Source organism: Callospermophilus lateralis, chromosome 11, assembly GCF_048772815.1.
Source record: "Callospermophilus lateralis isolate mCalLat2 chromosome 11, mCalLat2.hap1, whole genome shotgun sequence".
NCBI classification, from domain to species: Eukaryota; Metazoa; Chordata; class Mammalia; order Rodentia; family Sciuridae; genus Callospermophilus; species Callospermophilus lateralis.
The window spans coordinates 33,657,626-33,681,244 of NC_135315.1; the positions used below are offsets into that span (position 1 = coordinate 33,657,626).

General features: G+C 37.3%; 1 protein-coding gene and 1 non-coding gene across 5 annotated transcripts in view; one reads left to right on the forward strand and one right to left on the reverse strand.

Annotated features, from left to right (window-relative positions):
• Nucleotides 1–34: 34 nt before the first annotated feature.
• Rps6kb1 (ribosomal protein S6 kinase B1) overlaps nt 35–23,619 on the forward strand; it is a 46,907-nt gene continuing 23,322 nt past the window's right edge. For 3 of the 4 annotated variants that reach the window (XM_076871086.1, XM_076871089.1, XM_076871090.1), the window contains exons 1-4: nt 35–254; nt 9,109–9,158; nt 11,071–11,191; nt 12,380–12,448. In XM_076871086.1, coding sequence (XP_076727201.1) covers nt 114–254; nt 9,109–9,158; nt 11,071–11,191; nt 12,380–12,448 — 381 coding nt within the window. In that variant the 5' untranslated portion in view covers nt 35–113. Of the gene's footprint in view, nt 255–771; nt 855–9,108; nt 9,159–11,070; nt 11,192–12,379; nt 12,449–23,619 lie in introns of those variants that run through there. The other variant, XM_076871087.1, reaches the window with a different exon arrangement.
• Nucleotides 9,356–9,431, reverse strand: Trnam-cau (transfer RNA methionine (anticodon CAU)). The gene has a single exon. It is a non-coding gene; the product is annotated as a tRNA-Met (tRNA).

Consider the following 23,619-nt stretch of genomic DNA (forward strand, 5'->3'; position numbering starts at 1 on the left):
ATGCTCTAGCGCTGAACTTGAAGAGCCAGTCTGGGGCCTAGGCGCAGACGCACTAAGCCTAAGCAGCCGGTGATGGCGGCAGCGGCGGCTGTGGCTGCGGCGGGTCCGGGCCCATGAGGCGACGACGGAGGCGGGACGGCTTTTACCCAGCGCCTGACTTCCGAGACAGGGAAGCTGAGGACATGGCAGGAGTGTTTGACATAGACCTGGACCAGCCAGAGGACGCAGGCTCTGAGGATGAGCTGGAGGAGGGGGTGAGGCCCGGGGTCCCGGGGGGCCCGAGGTGACAGGGCCAGGGCGGCGGCGCGGGCCCAGGAAGCCTGGCGTGTCCTAGAGCACGGAGACCCTGGGGGGCGCGAGTAGTCTCCTGGACTAGCTGAGGCGCCGCGCGGCCGCGCAGGGGACCTGGCGGGGAGGATCTGGCCCTAGGTATGAGGCCTCTGCGGGGCTCGCAGGTGCAGGTCGCGCCCTTATCCCTAGATCAGCGGAGCCCCCAGCAATCTGTCTGTAGAGAGGTGGAGAAAAGGGCGCGTGGTCGATTTCTGGAGCTGTTGAACTTGAGTGTGGCGGGGCACGGGTGGTGTGAGCGTGTGTTTGGGGGATGGGGGTGCTAAATGTCCCGTAAGTGCAGGTGAAGCGCGGAAGGGTTTCCCTCGGAGTGTAAGATTTCAAGTATTAAATCTTCAGACCTCCCACAACCACCTCTCTTCTCGGCCTGTCGCTTCTCTCCTAGGAAGCGCTCAGCTGTTAGAAGTGACAGCTGAAAACTTCTGTCGGGAGTAGCACTGCCGCTGCTGTTACAGCCACCAGGAGTTTTATTTCGGGAGCAAGGGGGCTCTGCTGCATCTTCCAGGGTTTGTTTGTTTGCCTTTTTTTTTTTTAAACCCCCTTCCGTGTGACTTTTTTTTTTAAAGTATCTATAATGACACACGGCATTTGTAACTTAATTTCCTCCTAGTTGAAGATGTCTGTATTTTTTTTTTTCAGAATAATTTATGTAATTTTGGGGTGGGAAAAAACCAGTGTTGACAGCTGTGATTTGGCTTGCCAAAAATAAATTGCTTGAACTGAGACTTGTGAATAGTGGTGTGAGGACTTTCCTTGCTGTAATTTAGGGTGCTAAATTTAGAGTTGTTTTTCCTAATGCACGTCTCAATTTTACCTTTGCTGTGATACTATTGGTTATTCTTTATGAAATATAAATTTTTCTAAGATACTTATGGGGAAAAAGCAAATTGCACCTGCAGTGCAAAAATGATGTAGTTTATTACTGATTATGGACAAACGGTCTTCAAAGTTAACCTCATGACAATTTAGGTCCCAAATTCCATTGTGTATATGTAACTTATGACTGCTGTCAGATGTTTGCTGTAACCGCATAAGGGGCTTCCTTTCTCTTTTCTCACCCCCAATTTTCCTCCTCTGGCAAGTAAATTGTGTCCTACTGCTGATCAAAGATTGAGATGCTATATGTAAAGAACTTTGAACACTTCATGAAACTAAGTGGGCTAAAATAATACTGTTCTTTTCATAATCAAATGAGTTTCAATCGAAGTCACACAGTTTAGAAGGTGGGTATTGAGAAATTTTTTTTAAACTGATATATTTTGTATGGAATTCTAATTAGCCTCTTAATTGGACATAGTGAACACTAAATACAGCTTGAAACAAATACAAGATTACTTTCTATGTTTAATATACTCTGTTGTATTGGTTCCATATGGAAGTGGCTGTGGAGTAGGGCAGGGGAGAAAACTAGATAGAAAGAATGTGTTATGTCTTTGTTAGTTGAACCGATTTTCCAGACTACAGGTTTATCCTCCTTTGAAAGTACACTATTGTATTAAGATTCCCTATATGAACGGGGACTTTGTTTTTCTTCTCACATTCTAAATGTGTTTCAGAAACACTAAGTGTTACAGGTTAGCTTTACTCCTGGGCTTTTGTTTTGATGAGCATAGCAAAATTCTGATAGGATGTGGTGGAGGGGGACTATAAGATTCTGATAGGTTATGGTAGAGGGGACCAGAAAAAATGGAAAAGCCAAGAAATGTGGCCATTACTTTAGGAAGAGGAAGTTTCAAAAAAAAAGCAAAGGTAATTAAGAGCAAAAGATTTTGAGAGAGAGCCTTCAGTAAAATATCTTACTTAGCAGTGCTGCTTATTTATTTTAATATATGACAGCAGAAAGCATTGCAGTTATTTTTTTTAAGTATTCATTTTTTAGTTGTAGTTGAACTCATTACCTTTATTTTATTTATTTATTTTTACGTGGTGTTGAGGATCAAACCCAGGGCTAGGCAAGTGCTCCACCACTGAGCCAGAACCCCAATCCCCATTGCAATTCTTATTATACATATAGAACACAATTTTTCATTTCTCTGGTTGTATGCATAGTATATTCACACCAATTTGTGTCTTCATACCTGTACTTTGGATAATAATGATCATCACATTTCACCATGATTAATAACCCCATGCCCCCTCTCTTCCCCTCCAACCCCTCTGCCCTATCTAGATTTCGCTTGTTCCTCCATGCTCCCGCTCCCTATCCCACTATGAATCAGCTTCCTTATATCAAAGAAAACATTCAGCATTTGGTTTTTTGGGATTGGCTAACTTCTTAGCAGTGCTTTTGGAGTTGAAAATGTTTCTTTTGAGTGTTATTCTTTCTTTCTTTTTTTTTTTTTTTTGAGACAGGGTCTCACTAAGTTGTTTGGTAAATTGCCAAGGCTATTTCGAACTTGCAGTCCTCCTGCCTCAGTTTCTTGAGTTGCTGGGATTACAGGCATGTACCACCACCCCTCACTAAGAGTTTGTTTTGCTTTAGGGGCTCCTCAAGTTGGACAAGGGAAGAGAGTTGGAGTGGGATTGGGTTGGTAACCCAAAGAGATTCAGTGGCATACAGAGTACTCTGAAATTTAAAATGAAAGGGTTTTTTTTTTTTTAACCTGAAATATGGGTAGAGTTTAGATTCTTAGAAAATCTTCAAATATTTCCTTTTGGTTTATTATGCAAACCTTTTAACCTTGGTATCAGAGTAGCCTCACTTCTTCATTTTGTAGTAAGGAAATGGAGGCATAGACTAGAGAGATGATTGCCTACAATCATATAGTGGTGTATTCTCACTCCATTCAGCAAATTTCATTGCACAGATTTTTCATTGCATTTATTAGTCTTGTTATATTTTGCCTCTTTGTGGTATGTCAAAAGTGAATTTTGGCCATACTCATTGATAATGTGACCTCGAGTAAGTTGTCTAATCTTTGACACCTTTCTGTAAAATGAGGGTTACATGAAAAAAATGTTAAATATTCTCAAAATATCCTGGTATATTAAAAGGTTAGCTGATTCATGGCAGTACTGACAGGTACTATTCATTTCCTTGGCAATGAACTAATCATTCAAGTTTACCCTCATTCATACCTAGAAACTTAATTATAAATGCAGTTATAGTATTTTTAGAACTGTAACATCAGGTTTTTTTTTTTCTTTTAATCATTGATCCTATATGCCTTTGTAGATATGTTACACTGAGTGAATCTGTAAGTATAGGTTTTTACATGCTTAATTAAATTTTCAGAGACTAAATGATGAAGAGATTGAATTGATGCATTTATGGATAAAGTAGAAGAATGTCTGTTATCTAATTAAACACAAAACAAACCCTGATTGAACACCCAGAGGAATGTAATAGTGTATATTAAAACCAATGGGTTAGAGTTTTGATGGGGGATTATTATTATTTTTTGGGTGTGATGCTGAGCATCGAACCTAGGGCCTTGTGCAAGCAAGGCAAGCACTCTACCAACTGAGCCATATCCCCAGCCCTTTTTTTCTTTCTTTTTTTTTTTTTTTTTTAGGTACCAGGGATTATAATAATCATAGAGGCTTACTATACAAGTTTCAGATTGGGATATCATATTTTTATTGAGTAGAATGTTTAATATTTTTGAAAAACTAAGTACTAGGTAGTATATATTTAAATATTCATGATTTTGAAAATTATAGAAAAAAATCTCATCAGTAATTGTCTTGTCTTGTAATACGTAATTAACATAAAGCAGCAACTATTTTTAAATAACCTGAGATTTTGGGCAAGGTTTATCCCTTTCTCCCGGTTCATCTGGATTACTGAATCTCATAAGTATATGTGTACATTCAGACAAGTAGATAATTGATTTCCTAAAAATCTTTTGTAGAGTGTGTGTGCCTGTGTGCACTGGTAATCAAACCCCTGGTTTGCCCATGCTAGGCCAAGTGCTTAACCACTGAGCTATATCCCAACCATGGATAATTGATTTAACAAATATCTGGACTAAGGATAATTTATTTAAACTTTTATAAAATCTACTCTCTTTCATTGGGTATAGGCATATTAATTTGAATTTGTATACATTTTTAATTTAAAACTTTGTAAATAGTCATTCTGGTGGGGTAGTTTGAAACAGTGTATCTTGTATAGTACCTTTTTTGTGAATCATAGTGGCACACAGAAAAAGTATTGGATGAATCATAAAGCTTAAGAGAGCAGAAAAAATTCTGAATAGTTTCTTGTGAAAGAATGTCTTTAGTGTGTATTATATAGTGTTAGCTTCATTGTTCTGGTGTGAGACTTTTCTAAAGGAGGAGCAGAAAGAATTACACCTTTTGTGCCTTTGCCCTAGAAGGTAACGGGTAGAAGTTATAGGCAAAGATGCAGGTGGTGTTACAGGCCTGGCCAGCTCCGGAAATGAAACATAGCCAAAGGGCATATCTTATGAGGTGGCTTCAAAGTAATGGTTCTGTGTTAACTACTCTGTGGTCTTTAATTTAGAATTAAGTAAAATGGACATTAAAAAAAAACAATTATGTAATACCACTTTTATCACATCTAGGAGAAGTTAGTCTTTTGTCTTTAAGCCATCAGAGGTGATTATATGGAGCAACAGCGACCAAAGAAACTAACCATAGCCATTCATATCACTTCTGTTCGAAAATTGTATACATTTGAAACTGTGAGAATTATTTTTCAACTTGATAGAAATAACTGCATCAGTTCAGTCATGAAACATATACATCCTGGTTTTACACTTCATCCTGAGTTGTTCACACATGAGCAAATTATGACTAAGATAGTAAGTTTACGCCATGAACAAGTTATGACTAAATTTTGTGTTTTTAGGCTTTTGAATGTCTATTCTTTAAGAATACTACCAGTTTCATTGTATACTGATAACTGTATCTTGGCTGTATACTGATAACTTTAAAGATATATTAGCCTAAATGTCTTTGGAATTGTTCTAAAATTTTAACTTGAAGACTTCTGATTTTTTAGAGCCTTTTCTAAAGTGATAACTCTTTTGTGTAAAATGACTATTCAGTAATTTTCATTTTAAAACTGTATTTTATACCAATAACTGAATTCCTGCTGCTAATTTTGTTATTATTATTTTGGTGCTGGGGGATTGAATTCAGAGGTGCTCTACCGCTGAACTATATATCTCCAGTCCCCCTTTCCTTTTTAAATTTTTTAATTTTGAGCCAGGCGCAGTGATGTACACCTATAATCCCAGTGGCTCAGGAGGCTGAGAGACAGGAGGATCCTAAGTTCAAGGCCAGCCTCAGCAATTTAGTGAGGCCCTAAGCATGTTAATGAGACCCTATCTCAAAAAATGAATAGGACTGGGGATGTAGCTTAGTTGTAAATTGCTCCTGGATTAAATCCCCAGTACCCCCAACCCCCATTTTTTTTTTTTTTTTTTTTTTTTTTTAATTTTGAGATAGGTCTTGCTGAATTGCCAAAGCTAGCTTCAAACTCACAATCCTCTTGCCTCAGCCTCTGGAGTCGCTGGAATTATAGGTGTGGACTACTGTGCCTGACTTTTTCCACTTTCTTAATGGTATTTTTTTAAAAATATTTTTAGTTGTTGATGGACCTTTTTTACTTTATTTTATTTGATACTGAGAATCAAACCCAATGCCTCACAATGCTAGGCAAGTGCTCTACCATTAAGCCACAACCCCAGCCCTTAATGGTATTTTTTGAAGGCCAAGATTTTTAATTTTCATTGAATCTAGATGATCAGTTCTTTTTCTTTAATCATTTGTGTTTTTAGTGATGGATCTAAGAAATCATTACCTACTTCATCATCATCTGTGTTTATTCTGCATTTTATCTCTTATGTTTAAATCTTTGATCCATTTTGAGAGTTTTTGTTATTGTTGTTGTTATTGTTGTTACTGAGAACTGAACCCAGAGGCACTTGAGTACTGAGCTACATCCCCAACCCTTTTTATTTTTTATTTTCTTGAGACAGTGTCCACTAAGTTGTTTAAGGCCTCACTAAATTGCTGAGACTGGCCTCCAACTTGCAATGCTCCTGCTTCAGCTTCCCACATGACTGGGATTATAAGTATGTGCCTTCATACCTATCTTGAGTTAATTTTTATGTATGTTGTAAAGTAAGGATACAAATTATTTTTTTTCATGTGAATATCTAGTTATCCCAGCACCATTTATTGAAAAACAAACTGAATATTCTTGGCATCTTTGTCGAAATCAATGACTGTAAATGAAAGGATTTATATCTGGGTTCTCAATTCTACTTCATTGATCCATATGTCTGTCCTTTGCCTCTACTATCTTGATTGCTGTAGCTGTGTATTAAGTTTTGTTTTGTTTTTTGATACTGGGGATTGAACCCCGGGGCACTTAATCACTGAACCACATTCCCAACACCACCACCCCCACCTTTTTTTTTTTTTTTGGAGACAGGTTCTCCCTGAGTTGCTTAGGGCCTTACCAACTTGCTGAGACTGGCCTGGAACTTGGAATACTCCTGCCTCAGCTTCCCAAATTGCTGGAATTACAGGCATGCACCACCACACCCATCTAAGTTTTCAGATTGAGAAGTGTTAGTCCTCCAACATTGTTCTTTTTCAAGATTGTATTGGCTTTTGGGGGTCTCTCGCATTTCGTTAATATATAATATTTTATATTTATGTGTATGTATATATATAACATTATACATTTTTTTTAGTTGTTGGAAAATCTTTATTTTTTAAAAATATTTTTTAGTTGTAGTTGGACACAATACCTTTATTTTATTCAGTTAATTTGATGTGGTGCTGAGGATCAATCTCAGGGCCTCGCATGTGCTAGGCGAGCACTGTACCTTTGAGCCACAACCCCAGCCCTTTATTTTTTATTTATATTTGGTGCTGAGAATCAAACCCAGTGTTCCACACATGGGCCAGGCAAGTGCTCTACCACTGAGCTACAACCCTAGCCCGGTTCCCTGCATTTCTATATGATTTTTAGAATCAACTTGTCTACATCCTCAAGAATGGAACCTCAGATTTTGATAGGATTTAATCTATTCTGTAGACCATCTTGGTTAGTATTGTGACTTGACAATGTTATGTCTTCTAATCTATAAACAAGGAACCTAAACAGGAATATTTAGATTTTTTTTTTTTTTCTTTTCGGTTTTTGGTACTGGGGATTGAACTCAGGGGCACTCAACCACTGAGTCACATCCCCAGCCCTATTTTGTATTTTTTTAGAGACAGGATCTTGCTGAGTTGCTTAGCTCCTTGCCATTTTGGAGTCTGGCTTTGAACTCAAAATCCTCTTGCCTCAGCCTCCCAAGATGCTGGGATTATAGGCATACATCACCCCAGGGAATATTTAAATCTTTAAAAAATTTTCTCAGTGATGTTTTATAATTTTTTTTTTTTGGGGGGGGGATACTGGGGATTGAACACAGGGGCACTTTACCACTGAGCTACATCTCAACCCCTTTTTATTTTTTTATTTTGAGAGGCTGGCCTCAAACTTGCAATCCCCTGTCTTAACCTCCCAAGTCACTGGGATTACAGATGTGTGCCACTGTGCCCAGCTATATTATACTTTTCACTGTTCTAGTCTTGCCACTTTTGACACATTTTTTTCTAAGCTATTTTAAAAATATTTTTCATTGTAGATGGACACAATACCTTTATTTTATTAATTTATATTTATGTGGTGCTGAGGATCTAACCCAGTGCCTCACACATGCTAGGCAAGCCCTCTTCGACTGAGATAGCCGCTAAGCTATTATTTTTGGGGAGCAGGGATACTAGGGATTGAACCCAGGAGTGCTCTATCACTGAGCTTCATTCCCAACCCTTTTATTTATTTTTTGAGACAGGGTGTTGCTAAATTGCCAGGGCTGGCCTGAAACTTGTGATCCTCCTGTCTCATTCTTCCAAGTAACTGAAATGACAGGTGTGCATCACCACACCAGGCTTCTAAGCTATTCTTATAGATGCAATTGTGAATGAAGTTTTCCTAATTTCATTTGGGGATTGTTCATTACTAGTGCATATAAGGTTAATTAAATTTTTATACTCATTTACTCTGTAGTCAGAATGGCCAGCATGAATCCTAAATATTTGAGTACATTGCTTAATTATTTTTCCCTGATTAGCTCTATTGTACATTACATATCTTAGACTAGTTGTGATTATCTTAGACTTAGTTCAGAGCATTGTGTTAGTCTTCCTGACAGAAGCATAGCAGAATAGCACTTTGTGTGAATAATTTGATTTAATAACTCAGAATGTAATGCCTTCAGTTTCATCATGCACACGAATATATTTTTAATAGATATATGTCATTTTTTTTTTTAAAGTATTTATTTATTTTTTTAGTTATCGGCAGACACAACATCTTTGTTGGTATGTGGTGCTGAGGATCAAACCCGGGCCGCACGCATGCCAGACGAGCGCACTACCGCTCGAGCCACATCCCCAGACCGATATATGTCATTTTTGAAGGAAATGCTAATTGATTTTGTTTTGAAATAATGACTGAGTGGACTCTGTAGTATAGTTGTAATGTGAAAAGTGAAAAATGTGGAGGGGAGGAAGAAATTAAAAGAGAAAAAAAACTGAAAGTGAAGCCCCCATAGTATTGTGTACTTTATTTTGTTCACCACCATATTTGCTGATTATTAAAGTATAGAAAAATTTTAAGATGGTTTAGTTACTTAATTCTTTTTCAGTTATAAGATAAAACATTAAACTTTTTAATTTTATGTGTATGTGATTATTTACTTCTAAAATTTTTAACATATTTTTCAGGGTCAGTTAAATGAAAGCATGGACCATGGGGGAGTTGGACCATATGAACTGTAAGTTTATATGAAAAGATTTTCATTGTGCTTTCCTTCAAGTAGGTTATATTAGTTCTAGTTCATAGCCATCAAGTGATTCCAGTAACTTGTTATTAAATATCTAGTCATTCTTATAGACTTGGTTTATTGAGTTTGGCACCAAAATCTGATCAATATAATAACATACCTAGAGTTGTTTTTTTTTTTTTTCCAGGTGCTGGGGCTGGGGATTGAACCCAGGGCCTTGCACTCATGAGGCAAGCACTCTACCAACTGAGCTATATCCCCAGCCCCCCAGAGTTTTAATATTATGTATAACTTTTTATAAAAAGCTATTTATTCAAATTCATGGTGTATGGAGTGAATCTAAATTTTTTCACTGAAAAATTTGTATAAAAAAATCAAACGTGTCTAGTTTTTTTTAATACATCATTCAAACATATTCATGCAGTCTTAAATCATTTTAAACAAGCTGTATTCAGTGAGTATGGTTATTAATCTGATCTGCACCAGACCCTCAGGTAAAAAGCTTTGGTATGATAGGAGATTGAGAATATAGATCACTCATATAGGAAACATAAATGACAGACACAATTGCCACCTCTTTTGGAGTATTTATTTGTGCCAGTACTGGGGATTGAACCAAGGGGTGCTCTACCACTGAGCTACATCCCCAGCTCTTTTTTTTTTTTTTTTTTTGGTACCAAGGATTGAACCCAGAGGCACTTAAACACTGAACCATATCCCCAGCCCTTTTTTGTGGTGAGGCGGGGGGTTCCCAGGGATTGAGCTCAGGAGTACTTAACTACTGAGCCACATCCCCAGCCCTATTTTTTTTAATTTTATTTAGAGACAGGGTCTTACTGAGTTGCTTAGTGCCTTACTTTTGCTGAGTCTGGCTTTGAACTTGTGATCCTCCTGCCTCAGCCTTCGGAGCAGCTGGGATTACAAGTGTGTGCCATTGTGCTGGGCTCCCAATCCTTGTTTTATATATATTTTTTAAGAGATAGGACCTTTCTGAGTTGCTTAGGGTCTCCCTAAGTTGCTGAGGCTGGCTTTGAACTTGTGATCATCCTGCATCAGCCTTGAGCCGCTGGGATTAGTTGTGTGCTCCCATGCTGGCTAAATTTTTTATTTTGAGTCAGAATCTCATCAAGTTGCCCAAGATAGTCTCAAACCTGTGATTATCCTTCCTCAGCCTCCCATACTGTAGGGATTACAGGTGTGTGCCACCATGCCTGGCCATGGATAAATTTTATTAGCAAGAATTTTTGTAGCCTAAGGATGAACTAATTTTAAATTTCTTTTTTTTTTTTTTAAAAAAGAGAGAGAAAGAATTTTAATATTTATTTATTTCTTTTAGTTTTTCGGCGGACACAACATCATTTTTTGTATGTGGTGCTGAGGATCGAACCCGGGCCGCATGCATGCTAGGCGAGCGCGCTACCGCTTGAGCCACATCCCCAGCCCTTAAATTTTGAAAGATCTTTGATTTCGGCTGAAGTTGACAAATGGTGTTATATAATACCTTTTCTCATGGACATTTTGAATTGAATAGGTTTTGAAAGATCCTAGGAAATCTAAATGTGAATAAGTATTTAACTAAATTTGAATAACTAGAAAATTTTTTCCTTTGTCACCTTAATAAACTTATTCTAATTTCTCTTAGTTTGGAGGTGCTTCATGGTATGAAAATAAGTGATGGCGCATTCTGTGAACAAGCAGATAGACAATTATCAGCCCGCCCTGATAATGACCTGCCATGTCATTAAATCATCAATTTTCTTAGAGCACAGATAACTAGTTTTATTGTTGTGTACTTTTTTCCTTTTACTTAATTGGATTCCATTTCTCTTATTGCTTGCTAACAATGTGACGAAGATAATTTAACTTTTTGCAAATTTACTTTTGGTTGTGCTTTTCTTCCCAGTGGCATGGAACATTGTGAGAAATTTGAAATCTCAGAAACTAGTGTGAACAGAGGGCCAGAAAAAATCAGACCAGAATGTTTTGAGCTACTTCGGGTACTTGGTAAAGGGGGCTATGGAAAGGTAGGAAGTATTTTTGAAATGAGAGCTGTTGTCTGTGTCGGTTAGATTGCTTTTTATACCCTTGTTCTAGCAGTTATCTTTAATCTTTGTTAGCCATTAGCAAAGAATATGGTTTGACTTGAGGGATGTAAATAGTTCCATTTTCTTTCTTGCTACTACCACACAGGTAAAAATCTGCCACATAATAGATGCTTAGTATTTGTTAAATAAGTAGGCACTGTGCCAGGCAAAGTCTAGTATTAGAAGATGGATTCTTTCCTTTAGTTAAATGATACCTTGTATAAGTATCCTTTACAAACTACTGCTTACTTTCAAAAGGCATGCCCATTAAGTTATCTGTTATTGATCTCTTAATCTCAATTGATTTTCTTTGATTTGCAGTTACCTGGAGAAATCAAGTTAGGGAAACTGAAAAAATAAGAAAGCAGACGAAATTTTACTATAATAGTTTTGCCGTAGGCAAGACCTCACCTTTAGGTGTTCTGTCCAATAAAACTTACATCCAGTCATTTTATTTCAAGAGACAGAATTTAGGTAACATCTTGGTTAGGATTAGGTTTTAATAATTATTTATATTATTATAAAGTATTAATTTTTGCCAAATGTGACATGTGTAGTTTATTCTTTAGCTTAAGGACATATCATATGTTTTGACCATTCTGAATGTGTAGCACATGCACTTCAAATTCATATATTTTAACTGTTGCATGAAAATGTTTTATAGCTACCTATTTTTTAATGGAATGGGTAAATGGCAATTCCATATCAACTATTATTAAATAGTTTTATATGAAACAAGAACAGTGGCATCTCTGGAATATATTTATGAAGTATTTTATAATTTTTGAGTTTGTTATGCTTTTGGAAACTCTGACTATAATTTATTCTAAGTAAACTGGGATTTTGTGTATTAAAGTCGCACAGAGTTCTCATCACTAGATGGTCACTTTCTATCATTGCCAACAGATGGCAGCAGAACAAACAAGAAAGTTCCATGTTTAACAGATTTCACTAGTAAAATTTAAAATATGGTCTATTCCAGCTGATCATTTTTGCCCATACTACTTCATGGTGCTAAGTTTTACAATATAAACTATTGTGTTAATTGTTTCATATAAATAGCAAGTAAGGGAGCATGACTCACATAATTTGGCTTTTAATAACACAAATTTTTATTTCTTTATTCAGGTTTTTCAAGTACGAAAAGTAACAGGAGCGAATACTGGGAAAATATTTGCCATGAAGGTGCTTAAAAAGGTGATTCCCTCCTCCTACTTTTTTTCCCTCCACACAATGTTTTTTATTGCTATAAAAGTTTGACTTTGAATTCTCAGTCAGAAAAATGTATTTCTAAGGACTGAAAAGATAGTTCAGTGGTAGATGACTTGCCTGGGATGTAGGGAGCCCTGGGTTCAATCCCTAGTACCACCAAAAAAGAAAAAAAGCAAATGTGTTTCTGGAGGCTCAAGTTGTAGCTCAGTGGCAGAGCATGTGCTTAGCTTGCATGAGGCCCTAGGTTTAATCTCTAGCACCAAAGGATGGGAGGAATTATTTCTAATAATTATCCTCTTGGAAAGTGAGGTCTGTTTTGTTACTTTTATTCCTGTTTTATTTCTGCCTGGTGAGTGTGGAAAGGAGAGCACTTTCAGTTCTCTGAAGTAAATCTAGCTGTTTTTGGTCTCTTTTTTTCTTTTTCTTTTTTTTTTTGGTGGGGGGTGTGTGTGCTAGGTATTAAACTCAGGTCTAGGCTAACATTCTGCAATGGAGCTACATCCCAAGCCCACCCCATCCCCTTTTGTTTTTTGATACTGGGGATTGAACCCAGGGATGCTTAACCACTGAGCTACATCCTCAGCCCTTTTTTATATTTTATTCAGAGACAGGGTCTTGCTGAGTTTCTTAGGGCCTCACTGAGTTGCTGAGGCTGGCTTTGAACTCAAGATTCTTCTGTCTCAGGTGGGATTAAAGGTGTACACCACTACACCGAGCCCTAGTGCCGCCCCCCCTTTTAAAATATTTTTTTAGTTGTTGATAGACCTTTATTTTATTTATTTATATGTGGTGCTGAGAATTGAACCCAGTGCCTCACACATGCCAGGCAAGTGAGCTACCATTGAGCCACAGCCCCAGTCCTGCTGGTCCCCTTTTAAATATTTTAAAACTGGGTCTCACTAAATTGCTCAAACTGGCCTCAAACTTAAAATCCATCTACTCAGTGAGTAGCTGGGTTTATAGGTGTGTGCCATCACACATGACTAGTGTCCATATTGTTAAGTAATAAGCATATACTGCTATTTCTTAGTTCAGTTTTAGAATTATGTGTTGACTTCCTATTATAATAATTAAGGATCTTGGGGCTGGGGTTGTGGCTCAGTGGTAGAGTATGCGCTTAGCATGCGTGAGGCACTGGGTTCGATCCTCAGCACCACGAAAAAATGAAATAAAGATGTTGTGTGTCCACCTTCATCTAAAAAATAAAGATTTAAAAAAATAATAATAACTAAGGATCTTAATTTCTTTTTTTCCTCACTCCCTTTTTCATATCCTCTCATTTTGGTTCATTTTCTTTGACTGTGTGTGTGTGTGTAACTTTTTTTATTTTTAAATGCCTGATATTAGAAAGTGTTTTTAGTTGAGTAGAATAATGTGAAAAGGCTTAGGGAATTGAAATAAGAACATCAATGATTGGCATTAGCCTAGAGAAATAATTTTGTAAGAGTCAATGTTAGGGGCTGGGGACTCTCAGTGGTAGAGTGCTCTGCTGGCTTGCGCAAGGTCCCAGGTTCACACAAAATAAATAAATAAATATTCAGCCTCACCCCTCACCCACCCCCGCCATGGGGTTTGAATAAAAAGAAAGAGTCAATGTCAGTATATTACTGTAAATATACTCTTTACAAATAAACCAAGTGGTGAAGATTTACTAGACTTAAAAGTAGAGTTTTGGCTAGTTATCATGAATTCATTGTGTGGTAGCAGTCTAGTCACTTAGCCATTTTGGTGATTTCCATTTGCTTTGATTTTACTAATGTCTTCTCACACCTTTCAACAACTCTTTGAAACACCTGAAGTCTTGGATTTGGGCTGATTTATTAGATAATCTATCAGTTCCATTTATTTTCTTAAAGACCTCTCTTTAGAAACCTTCTATTCCCCTGTTTTCATCTGGACTGGTAGGTCTCTGGATAGACCTGTTATTACTGTCTCTTCATTATGGTCCTTAGAATTGATTGTTGGCTCCTTCAATATTGGATCCTGTTTTCTGGATCCCATATGATTCTTTTTCTTAGTTATGCCTTGTTTCCTTCTGCTACTAGCACCTTGAAAAAGGGTATATGATGGTAAACATTAAAAAAAATATTGCATGTTTGGAGCTGCTGTTGTAGCTCATGTGCTTGCCTAGCACATGTTCGATCCTCAGCATCACATAAAAAAAAGTATTGCATCCATCTACAACTAAAAAAATATTTAAAAGAATATTGAATGTTCGAGAATTTCTTTATTATACCTTTGTACTTGTGTGTCTATATGTGTGGGACTGGGGATGGAACTCGGGGCCTCGTGCATGCTAGGCAAGCACTCTACCACTGAGCTACATTCCCACCCCTGCATAATATTTAAATCCAGATAACATATTTATCTCTTCAAACATTTGTTATTTCTTTGTGGTGAAAACTCAAAAGTTCTGTTAACTCTTTTTTTTTTTGGTGGTGGTGGTGGCAGTGGTGGTGGTGGGGTGATTAAACTCTTGGGCTCAGTTGTGATCAAATAATCTTGCTTCATCCTCTCAAGTAGCTGGATCTATAGCTATATATTACCACCCCTGGCTCTTCTAACTTTTTGAAATGTATAATATATTATTGTTACCTATATTTACCTTATTGTGCAGTAGTACACCAGAACTTCTTGCTCCTATATCTGTAAATGAGTAAATACCATTTAATCAACTTTTCCCTATCCCTCCCTCCATCCTACTCTCTGTAGTCTCTGTTAATCATCATTCTACTCTAAACTATTGCGAGATCAATCTTAGCACTGATTGTGTTGTGTGTGTATGTGGGTATGGTACTAGGGATTGAACCCAGGAATACTCTACCACTGAGCTGTATCTCAGACCCTTTTATTTTGATACAGGGTCTTTTAAGTTCCCCAGGCCAGCCTTGAACTTGGAATCCTCTTGCCTCAGTCTCTTGCTGAGGATTATAGGCATGCACCAGCACACTCAGTCCTTGTTGCTTTCTGTTTATAGAAAACTGTTTTATGAAAACATTATTTTCTCTTATCCCCCTGAGGAGGGTTTTTATTTGTTTTTTCTTTTGAGATTGAACCCAGATCCTCCCATATTGTAGGCAAGTGTTCTATCACTGCATTTCATCTGCAGCCCCTTCTGAGGTTTTTGTTTTTATTTTGTTGTTGTTGTGTTTATGGTGCCAGGGATTGAACCCATAGCTGGTGCTTTACTACTGAGCCACATCTCCAGCCCTTTTTGCTTTATATTTTGAGGCAGGGTCTTATTAAGTTGCTTAGAGTCTCGCTAAATTGCTCAGGTGAGCCTTGAACTTGCAATCCTTCTACCTCAGCCTTCTGAGCCATTGGAATTACAGGTGTGCCATACCACACCCAGCTGAGGTTTTATTTATTTATTTATTTTGTAGTGCTGTGGATTGAACGCAGGACCTTATACATACCAGGCAGACACTCTACCACTGAGTCACATATAATTTTTTAAGTTGTCTTTTCTTCCATGTGTTGTGTCTTTTCTGAGTTTCTGTTTTGACTTTGGTTTATCTGTCATGTCCGTGTTAGAGGCTTTCTTTAGATGCCTGGTATCCTTCACTGATTGTTCCTGTTTAAGAGTGGCACTCTGGGGCTGGGGATGTGGCTCAAGCAGTAGCGCGCTCGCCTGGCGTGCGTGTGGCCCGGGTTCAATCCTCAGCACCACATACAGACAAAGATGTTGTGTCCGCCGAGAATTAAAGAATAAATATTAAAAAATTCTCTCTCTCTCTCTCTCTCTCTCTCTCCCACTCTCTCTTAAAAAAAAAAAAAAGAGTGGCACTCTGAAAAGCTGATCTGAAGTTCTATGTGTAGGCTTCATTGTAGGGAATTCAAATAGTTAACTGTTAAAAAAAAAATAGTTAGCTGTTAATTAACTAAGAACCTCCAAGCAATAATGCCTTTAAGTCTTTTTTTCTGAGGCATATCAGTTGGGGAAAGTCCTCCATTCTTTTTGTCTTTATAAAGTTTTCTGGAACTGGGTGAGAGAAGAGATGGAGAGCTCACCTTTCGACTTGTAGACTTTGACTAAATTCACCTTTTACTTTAGTATCTCACTCTATATCTTATTCTTTACTCTTTTTTTTTTTTCCCTGGAGAGCATACTTTCCTAGAACTAGCTCCCTGTTTAGTGCAGGGATGCGAATCTTTTTGCTTTATCTGTTCCTTATACAGACTTTCAGATTTTTAGCTTTCTACTTTTGGCTTTCTGTTGTCTTTAATACCCTTAATGTTTTTTCCTCTTGTACTGAGGATTGAACCCAGGGGCATTTTACACTGAGCTACATCCCTGGCGACCCCCGCCTTTTTTTTTTAGTTGTACACAGACACAATACCTTTATGTTATTTATTTTCATTTGGTACTGAGGATTGAACCTAGTGCCTCACACATATGAGGCAAGCATTCCACCACTGAGCTACAACCCCAGCCCTGCCCCAGTCCTTTTTAAAAAAAAAAAAAAATTTTTTTTGTAGTTGTAGATGGATAGCATGCCTTTATTTTATTTGTTTTTATTTTTATGTGGTGCCAAGGATCAAACTTAGGGCCTCACACGTGCTATGCAAGAGCTCTTTCACTGAGCTATAGCCCCATCCTCCGACACCCAGCCCTTTTTATATTTTATTTTCAGACATAGTCTCATTAACTTGTTGAGGGTCTTGCTAAGTTGTTGAGGCTAGACTCAAACTTGTGATCCTCCTGCCTTAGCCTCCGGTATTGCTGTGTATACAGGCATGTGCCACTGAGCCTGGCCTCTAATTTTTAAAAATATTTTTGCCTCTATTTTTTGAAACTTTTTAAGTTTTTATAGATGGAATCAACTTTTTTGTATCTTGTTCTTTACAGGTACTTAGGTTTGATCTTACCCCAGTCTACTCAGTCACAGACCATTGTTTTATCCATACTCTGTCATTACTTTTTGAGACATAGGGTCTTTGTGTCTCCTAGTTTAACTTCAGATGGAATAATTATGTTCAGTTTCTTGTTCTTTTTGTATGGGACTGATTTCTAAAAAGTGTCTATTATCTTAAAATAAAAGCCTCAAGACAGTCAATGCACTGGGCTCAGTGGGGCAGGCCTATAATCCCATCTACTTCAGATTCTGAAGCAAGAGGATTGCAAGTTTGAAGGCAGCCTGGGCAAATTAGCCAGATCTTGTCTCAAAGTAAAAAAAAAAAAAATGTGGGGGGGGGCTAGGATCATAACACAGTGGTAGAGCATTTGCATAGTGTGTGAAGCATGGAGTTGGGTTCTCAGCACTACATGTTTAAAAAAAAAAAAAGTTAAAAAGGTCCATTAACAACTTAAAAATTTTTTTTAAACAAAAAGGAAAAAAGGACTGGATATGTAGCTCAATGGTAGAGTACTTGCCTAGTGCATGAGAAGTCCTTTATTTGATCCTCAGTATGGGGAATGGGGAAGACAATCAGTGTGCTGGGAGTGTGTTGCTTAGAGGTAGAGCGCATGCATGCCTGGTATGCTTGAGTCCCTTGGTGTCATCCCCAGCACTCCTCTACTCCCACAAAAAAATCATAGACTTTTAAAAAACAAATTACAGAATTTGTATTATTTTGGTCTTTTTTTTCTTCCTTCCTGATTTTCATTTAAGCTATGTAAATGAATCCTCAATTTGAAGTAGGTGCTATATGGCATTCATATTGGAATTATTTGAGTTTAGTGAATTTTAATCTGTAAAACATATTAGATACAGAATAATAATGTTTTAGAAGTGTTGGAGGAAGTATTGGTTAAGATTTTTTTATTTGTTCTAATTAGTTATACATGACAGTAGAATGCAATTTCACATATTATACACATGGAACACAACTTCTCCTTCCTCTAGCTGAACATGGTGTAGAATCACCCCAGTAGTGTAATCATATGTGTATTTAGGGTAATAATGTCCATCTCATTCCACAGTCCTTTCTATCCCACACCCCCTCCTTTCCCCTCACTCCCTTCTGCACAATCCAAAGTTCTGTCATTCTTCCCCATCCCCCATTAAGATTCTTAAGTAATCTATTCCTTTTCTCTTTCTTTTTTAATCCATTCCTTTTGATATATTACTTGTTCATATATGATAAACAGGGCTGTCCATATTAGACATAATTATACATGAATGAAATATGTTTCTCGAAGAAGTATCTTATTGAAAAGAAGAAAATATTTTGGTTTTTTTCCCAGTGATGGTGTTGGTAGCATATTGGAAAATCTGAATTTGGGGCACAGGTATCTAGATATAAGCTTCTCACCCCTCCTACTTGGTTATTATTCCTTCCCACTCCTAGGGTTTCTTCCCCCAAGCATGTCTAGAGGATCAGATATCATCTCCTTCCTTGTTGGTTGTCCTTGAAAACAAGCTCACAGCAAAAATAATGAAAGTGAAGAGGTTACTTAGGGTTATAAGTCCAGAGCTTTTATATCTAAATCCCTAGATTAGATGACTGTAGACTCCTTTTGAGGTTTTTCCTTCCCATTTTATTATTATTCTGGAGATAGTACTAACCTCCCTGACCTGCATATGTTGTAAGTCCTCTTCCTAGCCTTAAGGATGATCAGAGAAGAACCATATGTCCTGTTATATTAACTGAGTTGCTTGCAACTGGACATTCTGCTTGGTTTAATCAAATTGTTTACTTCTTACAGGAACGGTCTTATTTGGATATTTGCTCATGGTAGAATGTTGAGGAAAGGGCTACAAACAACCATGTCACTACCCTCCTGATTGAAACAAAAATATATTCTGGAAGCAAAATATATAATACAAGCATTATTAATTTTAGAACCTTTGACCAAACGTTTGTGGTTCCCAAGAATGGCCATTCTGAGCTGGGGTTGTAGCTCAGTGATAGAGCACTTGCCTAGCATGTATGAGGCACTGGGTTCGATTCTCAGCACTGCATATAAATAAATAAAATAAAGGTCCATCCACAACTAAAAAAATATTTTAAAAAGTGAATAGCCATTCTTCTCCCATTCTTTATTGAACTAATTAAGAACCTTCTATATTCCAGGATATATACTAGATATTAGGATTTTCCATTTGAGACATGTAGTTCTGCCTCTTACTTTACTTACAATGTAATTCAAGGGAAGAATGGATACACTTTGTTTTGTTCTGTTCCATTTTGTGCTAGGGATCAAACTAGGGCCTATTGCATGCTAGGCAAGTGCTCCACTGAACCACATTCTCAAATTTTTACTTAAAATTGCTCATCTGCCCTTTGGTCAAAACCCTTTCTCCTTTGAGATTTAAGCCTATACCACTCTCTTTCTCTGTTTATCTACCATCTCCATGTTTTGTTTTCATGAAGGTTTGACTTCATAGTTAAGTCCCCTCCTAATTCCTTTCTTCAAAATCCACATCTTATCATACTGGGAGTCTTCACTATTTTGTTGAGCCACATCCCCAGCCCCTGCTTTTTTTTTTTTTTTTTAAACTCACTGTATTGTGACTTATAACTCTACTATTTCAGTTAAACTTTTATCCCCTGTGTCATCACTGACTTCCCCATTGCTGAGTCCAGTGGTCTTTAGTTGGTTCATCTTTAATTTATTGCTGTGTTGCATTGAAGCTTTAGAGCACAGTATCTATCTGTCTGTCTATCTATTTATTTATTTCCCAATATTTTTTTAGTTGTAGATGAACACAATACCTTTATTATATTTTTAAAAATTTTTATGTGGTGCTGAGGATCGAACCCAGTGCCTCAGATGTGTGAGGCAAGCGCTCTGCTGCTGAACTACAACCCCAGCCCGAGCACAGCATTTTAAAGTCAGCTCCCTTGACTGCTGTGATTCTACTTTGCTACTTTTGCATCTTACTCCCTGGCTTCTCATTTCTGTAATTGCTTATTTAAAAAATTGAAACCTTCTAAGCAGTTCAAAAATAATGTATCTTTGAGAATTTTCATACTTTCTAAAGAGTCCAAGAATAGTGCAGTGATCACAGTTGTGTTTTGTCATATTTTCATAGTCAGCTGTCCCTCCTTGATTCCCTGCCCCCACACATGTGTAAGTATTTATGATTATTTAAGTTTTTAAGTTTAATTAATTTTTGTTGTATAATTTTGAGAGCTGTTTGAAGACATCAGAGCATTTCATCCCTGAATTCTTTGATATGTATCTGCTAAAAGTAAGGGCATTTTGATACCACATTACAATTATCACACTTGAAAAATTTAACATTGATATACAATTTGTTTTCTAATATCTGGTCCATATTCAAACTTACCCAGTTGTCTCACTGACATAATTTATAACTGTTTTGTTTTTAATATCCATGATTTAATCAAGCCTCACACATTATATTGAATTATCCTCTCTTCTTTAATTTACTTTGGAGTCATTTCTCATCCTTTTGTTTTTTCTCCAGTTCTTGGTATTCAACACAAGGCAAGCACTCTACCATTAAGCTACATCTGCAGACCTTTTATAAATATAATTTTGAGATGGGGTCTCAATAAGTTGTTGAGATAGGCCTTGAAGTTGCTATCCTCCTGCATCAATCTCCGGAGAGCTGAGATTACAGGCATGTGCCACCACACCTAGCTCTCAACCTACCTTCCTTCCTTCCTTCCTTCCTTCCTTCCTTCCTCCCTCCCTCCCTCCCTCCCTTCCTCCCTTCCTCCCTCCCTCTTAGTTGTGTCACTTCTCACCCCCACTTTTTTTTTAATCTTTTATAACTGACATTTTTTTTTTTTTAAGAATCCAGGCCTGTTATTTTACAGAATATCCCTTAACTTAGAGTTATCATTTCCTCATGAAAATAACATTTTAAATTGGTTAATCACCTCTTGGAAGATTGTTACATAGGTTCCGTTGTGTTTTCATGCATGGACTTAGGAGGCACATTATGTCAGTCTGTTCTATTATTTGATTAAGCTAAGTTTGATCACTTGGTTAAGACAGTGTTCATTTGATTTTTCATTGTACAAATAGTTTTTTCCTTTTGCAACTAGTAAGTGCTCTATGGGATGATTGTTAAAGATAATGTGAATTTCCTGTCCCCTGATACTCTTTTATGGGGGGAGGAATTACTGGGGATTGAACCCAGAGGCACTTTACCACTGAGCTACATCCCCAGGCCTTTTATTTTTAATTTTGAGACTGGGTCTTACTAAGTTGCTGAGACTGGCCTCCACCTTGCAGTCTTTCTCCTTTAGCTTCCAGAGTTGCTGGGATTACCACCAGACCTGGCCCCTAATAATCTTTTACCTAGTGATTTTATAATCATTTGTTTCTTGCCCAACTCAAATATTACTGTAGTGACTATAAGATGAAGATTTTTTTAAAAATTTTTTCTTTTCTTTTTTTCCCCCCAGTACTGGGGGGCAGGGTGAATCCAAGGACACTTTACCACTGTGCTACATCCCCAGCCCTTTTTATTTTTTATTTTGAGATAGGGTCTCACTAAATTCAATGGCTGGCCTTGCTCAAACTTGCAATCCTCCTGCTTTAGCCTCCCAAGTCACTGGGATTACAGGCATGGGCCACTGTGCCTGGTGAGAGACTTTTCTATTTTTATAGTTTTCTATTTTGTGATTTGTCTGTTAAGAAGTACTTTTCCCTTTGTTTTTTTAAGACTCAAAGCCAGGTACAGTGGTGTGCAACTGTAGTCTCAGTGACTCGATAGGCTGAGGTAGGAGGATCACTTGAGGCCAAGAATTGAAGACAAGCCTTTGTAACAGCAAGACCTGGTCTTAAAAAAAAAAAAAAAAAAGAGAGAGAGAGAGAGAATCAGTCTGGACTTGGACTTGTATTTCCATCTCAATGTGTTACCTATTTTTGTCATCATTATTTTTGGTTCTCAAATTGTCCTAAATTTCACTAATGAGATCCCTTTTCAAAGGGCTTCTCTGTGCTTTTACTATATCCACATCAATTTTTGAGCAGTACCTTACTTTCTGGTATAATAGAGTTCTTTAGATTTTCCTTGAACTTTTTCATGACTCCAGCCTAAAATCATCCATTTCTCCAAGGTCTCTGGTTTCTTTTGGCAAAGAATGATATTTACAAACCAATATCTGCATGTTAGCTATGTTTCTTGCTACTAAAGTGACTCTTTTAGTAGACAGAGCTAGGAAATTGTTTTTTGTTTTGTTTTGTTTTTAAAACCATATCTTCATATTGCCACCCTAATTCGAGTCCAGTTTTATAGAGTTATTCTTCCCTTAGTCCTTTTTTGTTAAGTGTGGAAATTGAAGCCAGTGTCTCACACATGCTAAGCAGGCACTCTAGCACTGAGCTACATCCCCATCCTTGGTAACAACATCAATAAAAGTACTCATTTGTTCAGTTACATAATACAGTTATTATACAACTCAGTGGTAGAGCATTTGCCCCTCATGTGAGAGACTGTGGGTTCAATTCCCACCACTGCATGCACACACATACACACACAAAAGAGAATTGCAATACCGATATTGTTACTAAGCTATAAGCATACTAAGTATGGTTTAAGATTTCTTTGTAATGTTTTTTGTATTCACATATTATCAAGTGTGTGCAGCCTAGTGTTAAGTTTCTTTTTCTTAAGTAAAGTTATCAGCATAATATTCAATTAAATGTATGCATTTCTGTCACATTCAGTTTTATTTTCCATTTCCATCCTTGTTGATATTTTATTCTAGGAATGTGTAAAACATTAATATGTTTCAGAAATCACGATGTCTATAATTATAATATTTGATTTTGTCAGGAAAAATGGATACTCAAAAGTCTTAGTCTCTTTCCTGACCTACCACTCTTACTAGCTTCGGGTATGTCTTTGTTATGTTCACTTTTACAGGTGTAAGCAGATACATATCTGATTCTTATTTTCCCTTTCTTGCATGAAAGGACAGCATTATACATACACACTCATACAGGTGCTCTCTACTTTTTTTTGTTTGGGTACTAGGAATTGAACCCAGGGGTGCTTTACCATTGAGCTACATTGTCAGTCCCCACCCCGCTTTTTTTTTTTTCTTTTTGAGCCAGTCTTTCTCTGAGTTGCTCTGGGTGATCTCAAACTTGTGATCCTCCTGCCTTAGCTTCCTTAGTATCTGGGATTATAGGCATGTGCCACCATACCCAGCTCATATACTCTTTTGTATCTTGCTATAATAGAGTGTTCCTTATTCTTTTTATAGCTTTTGAAGAATACCTTGTG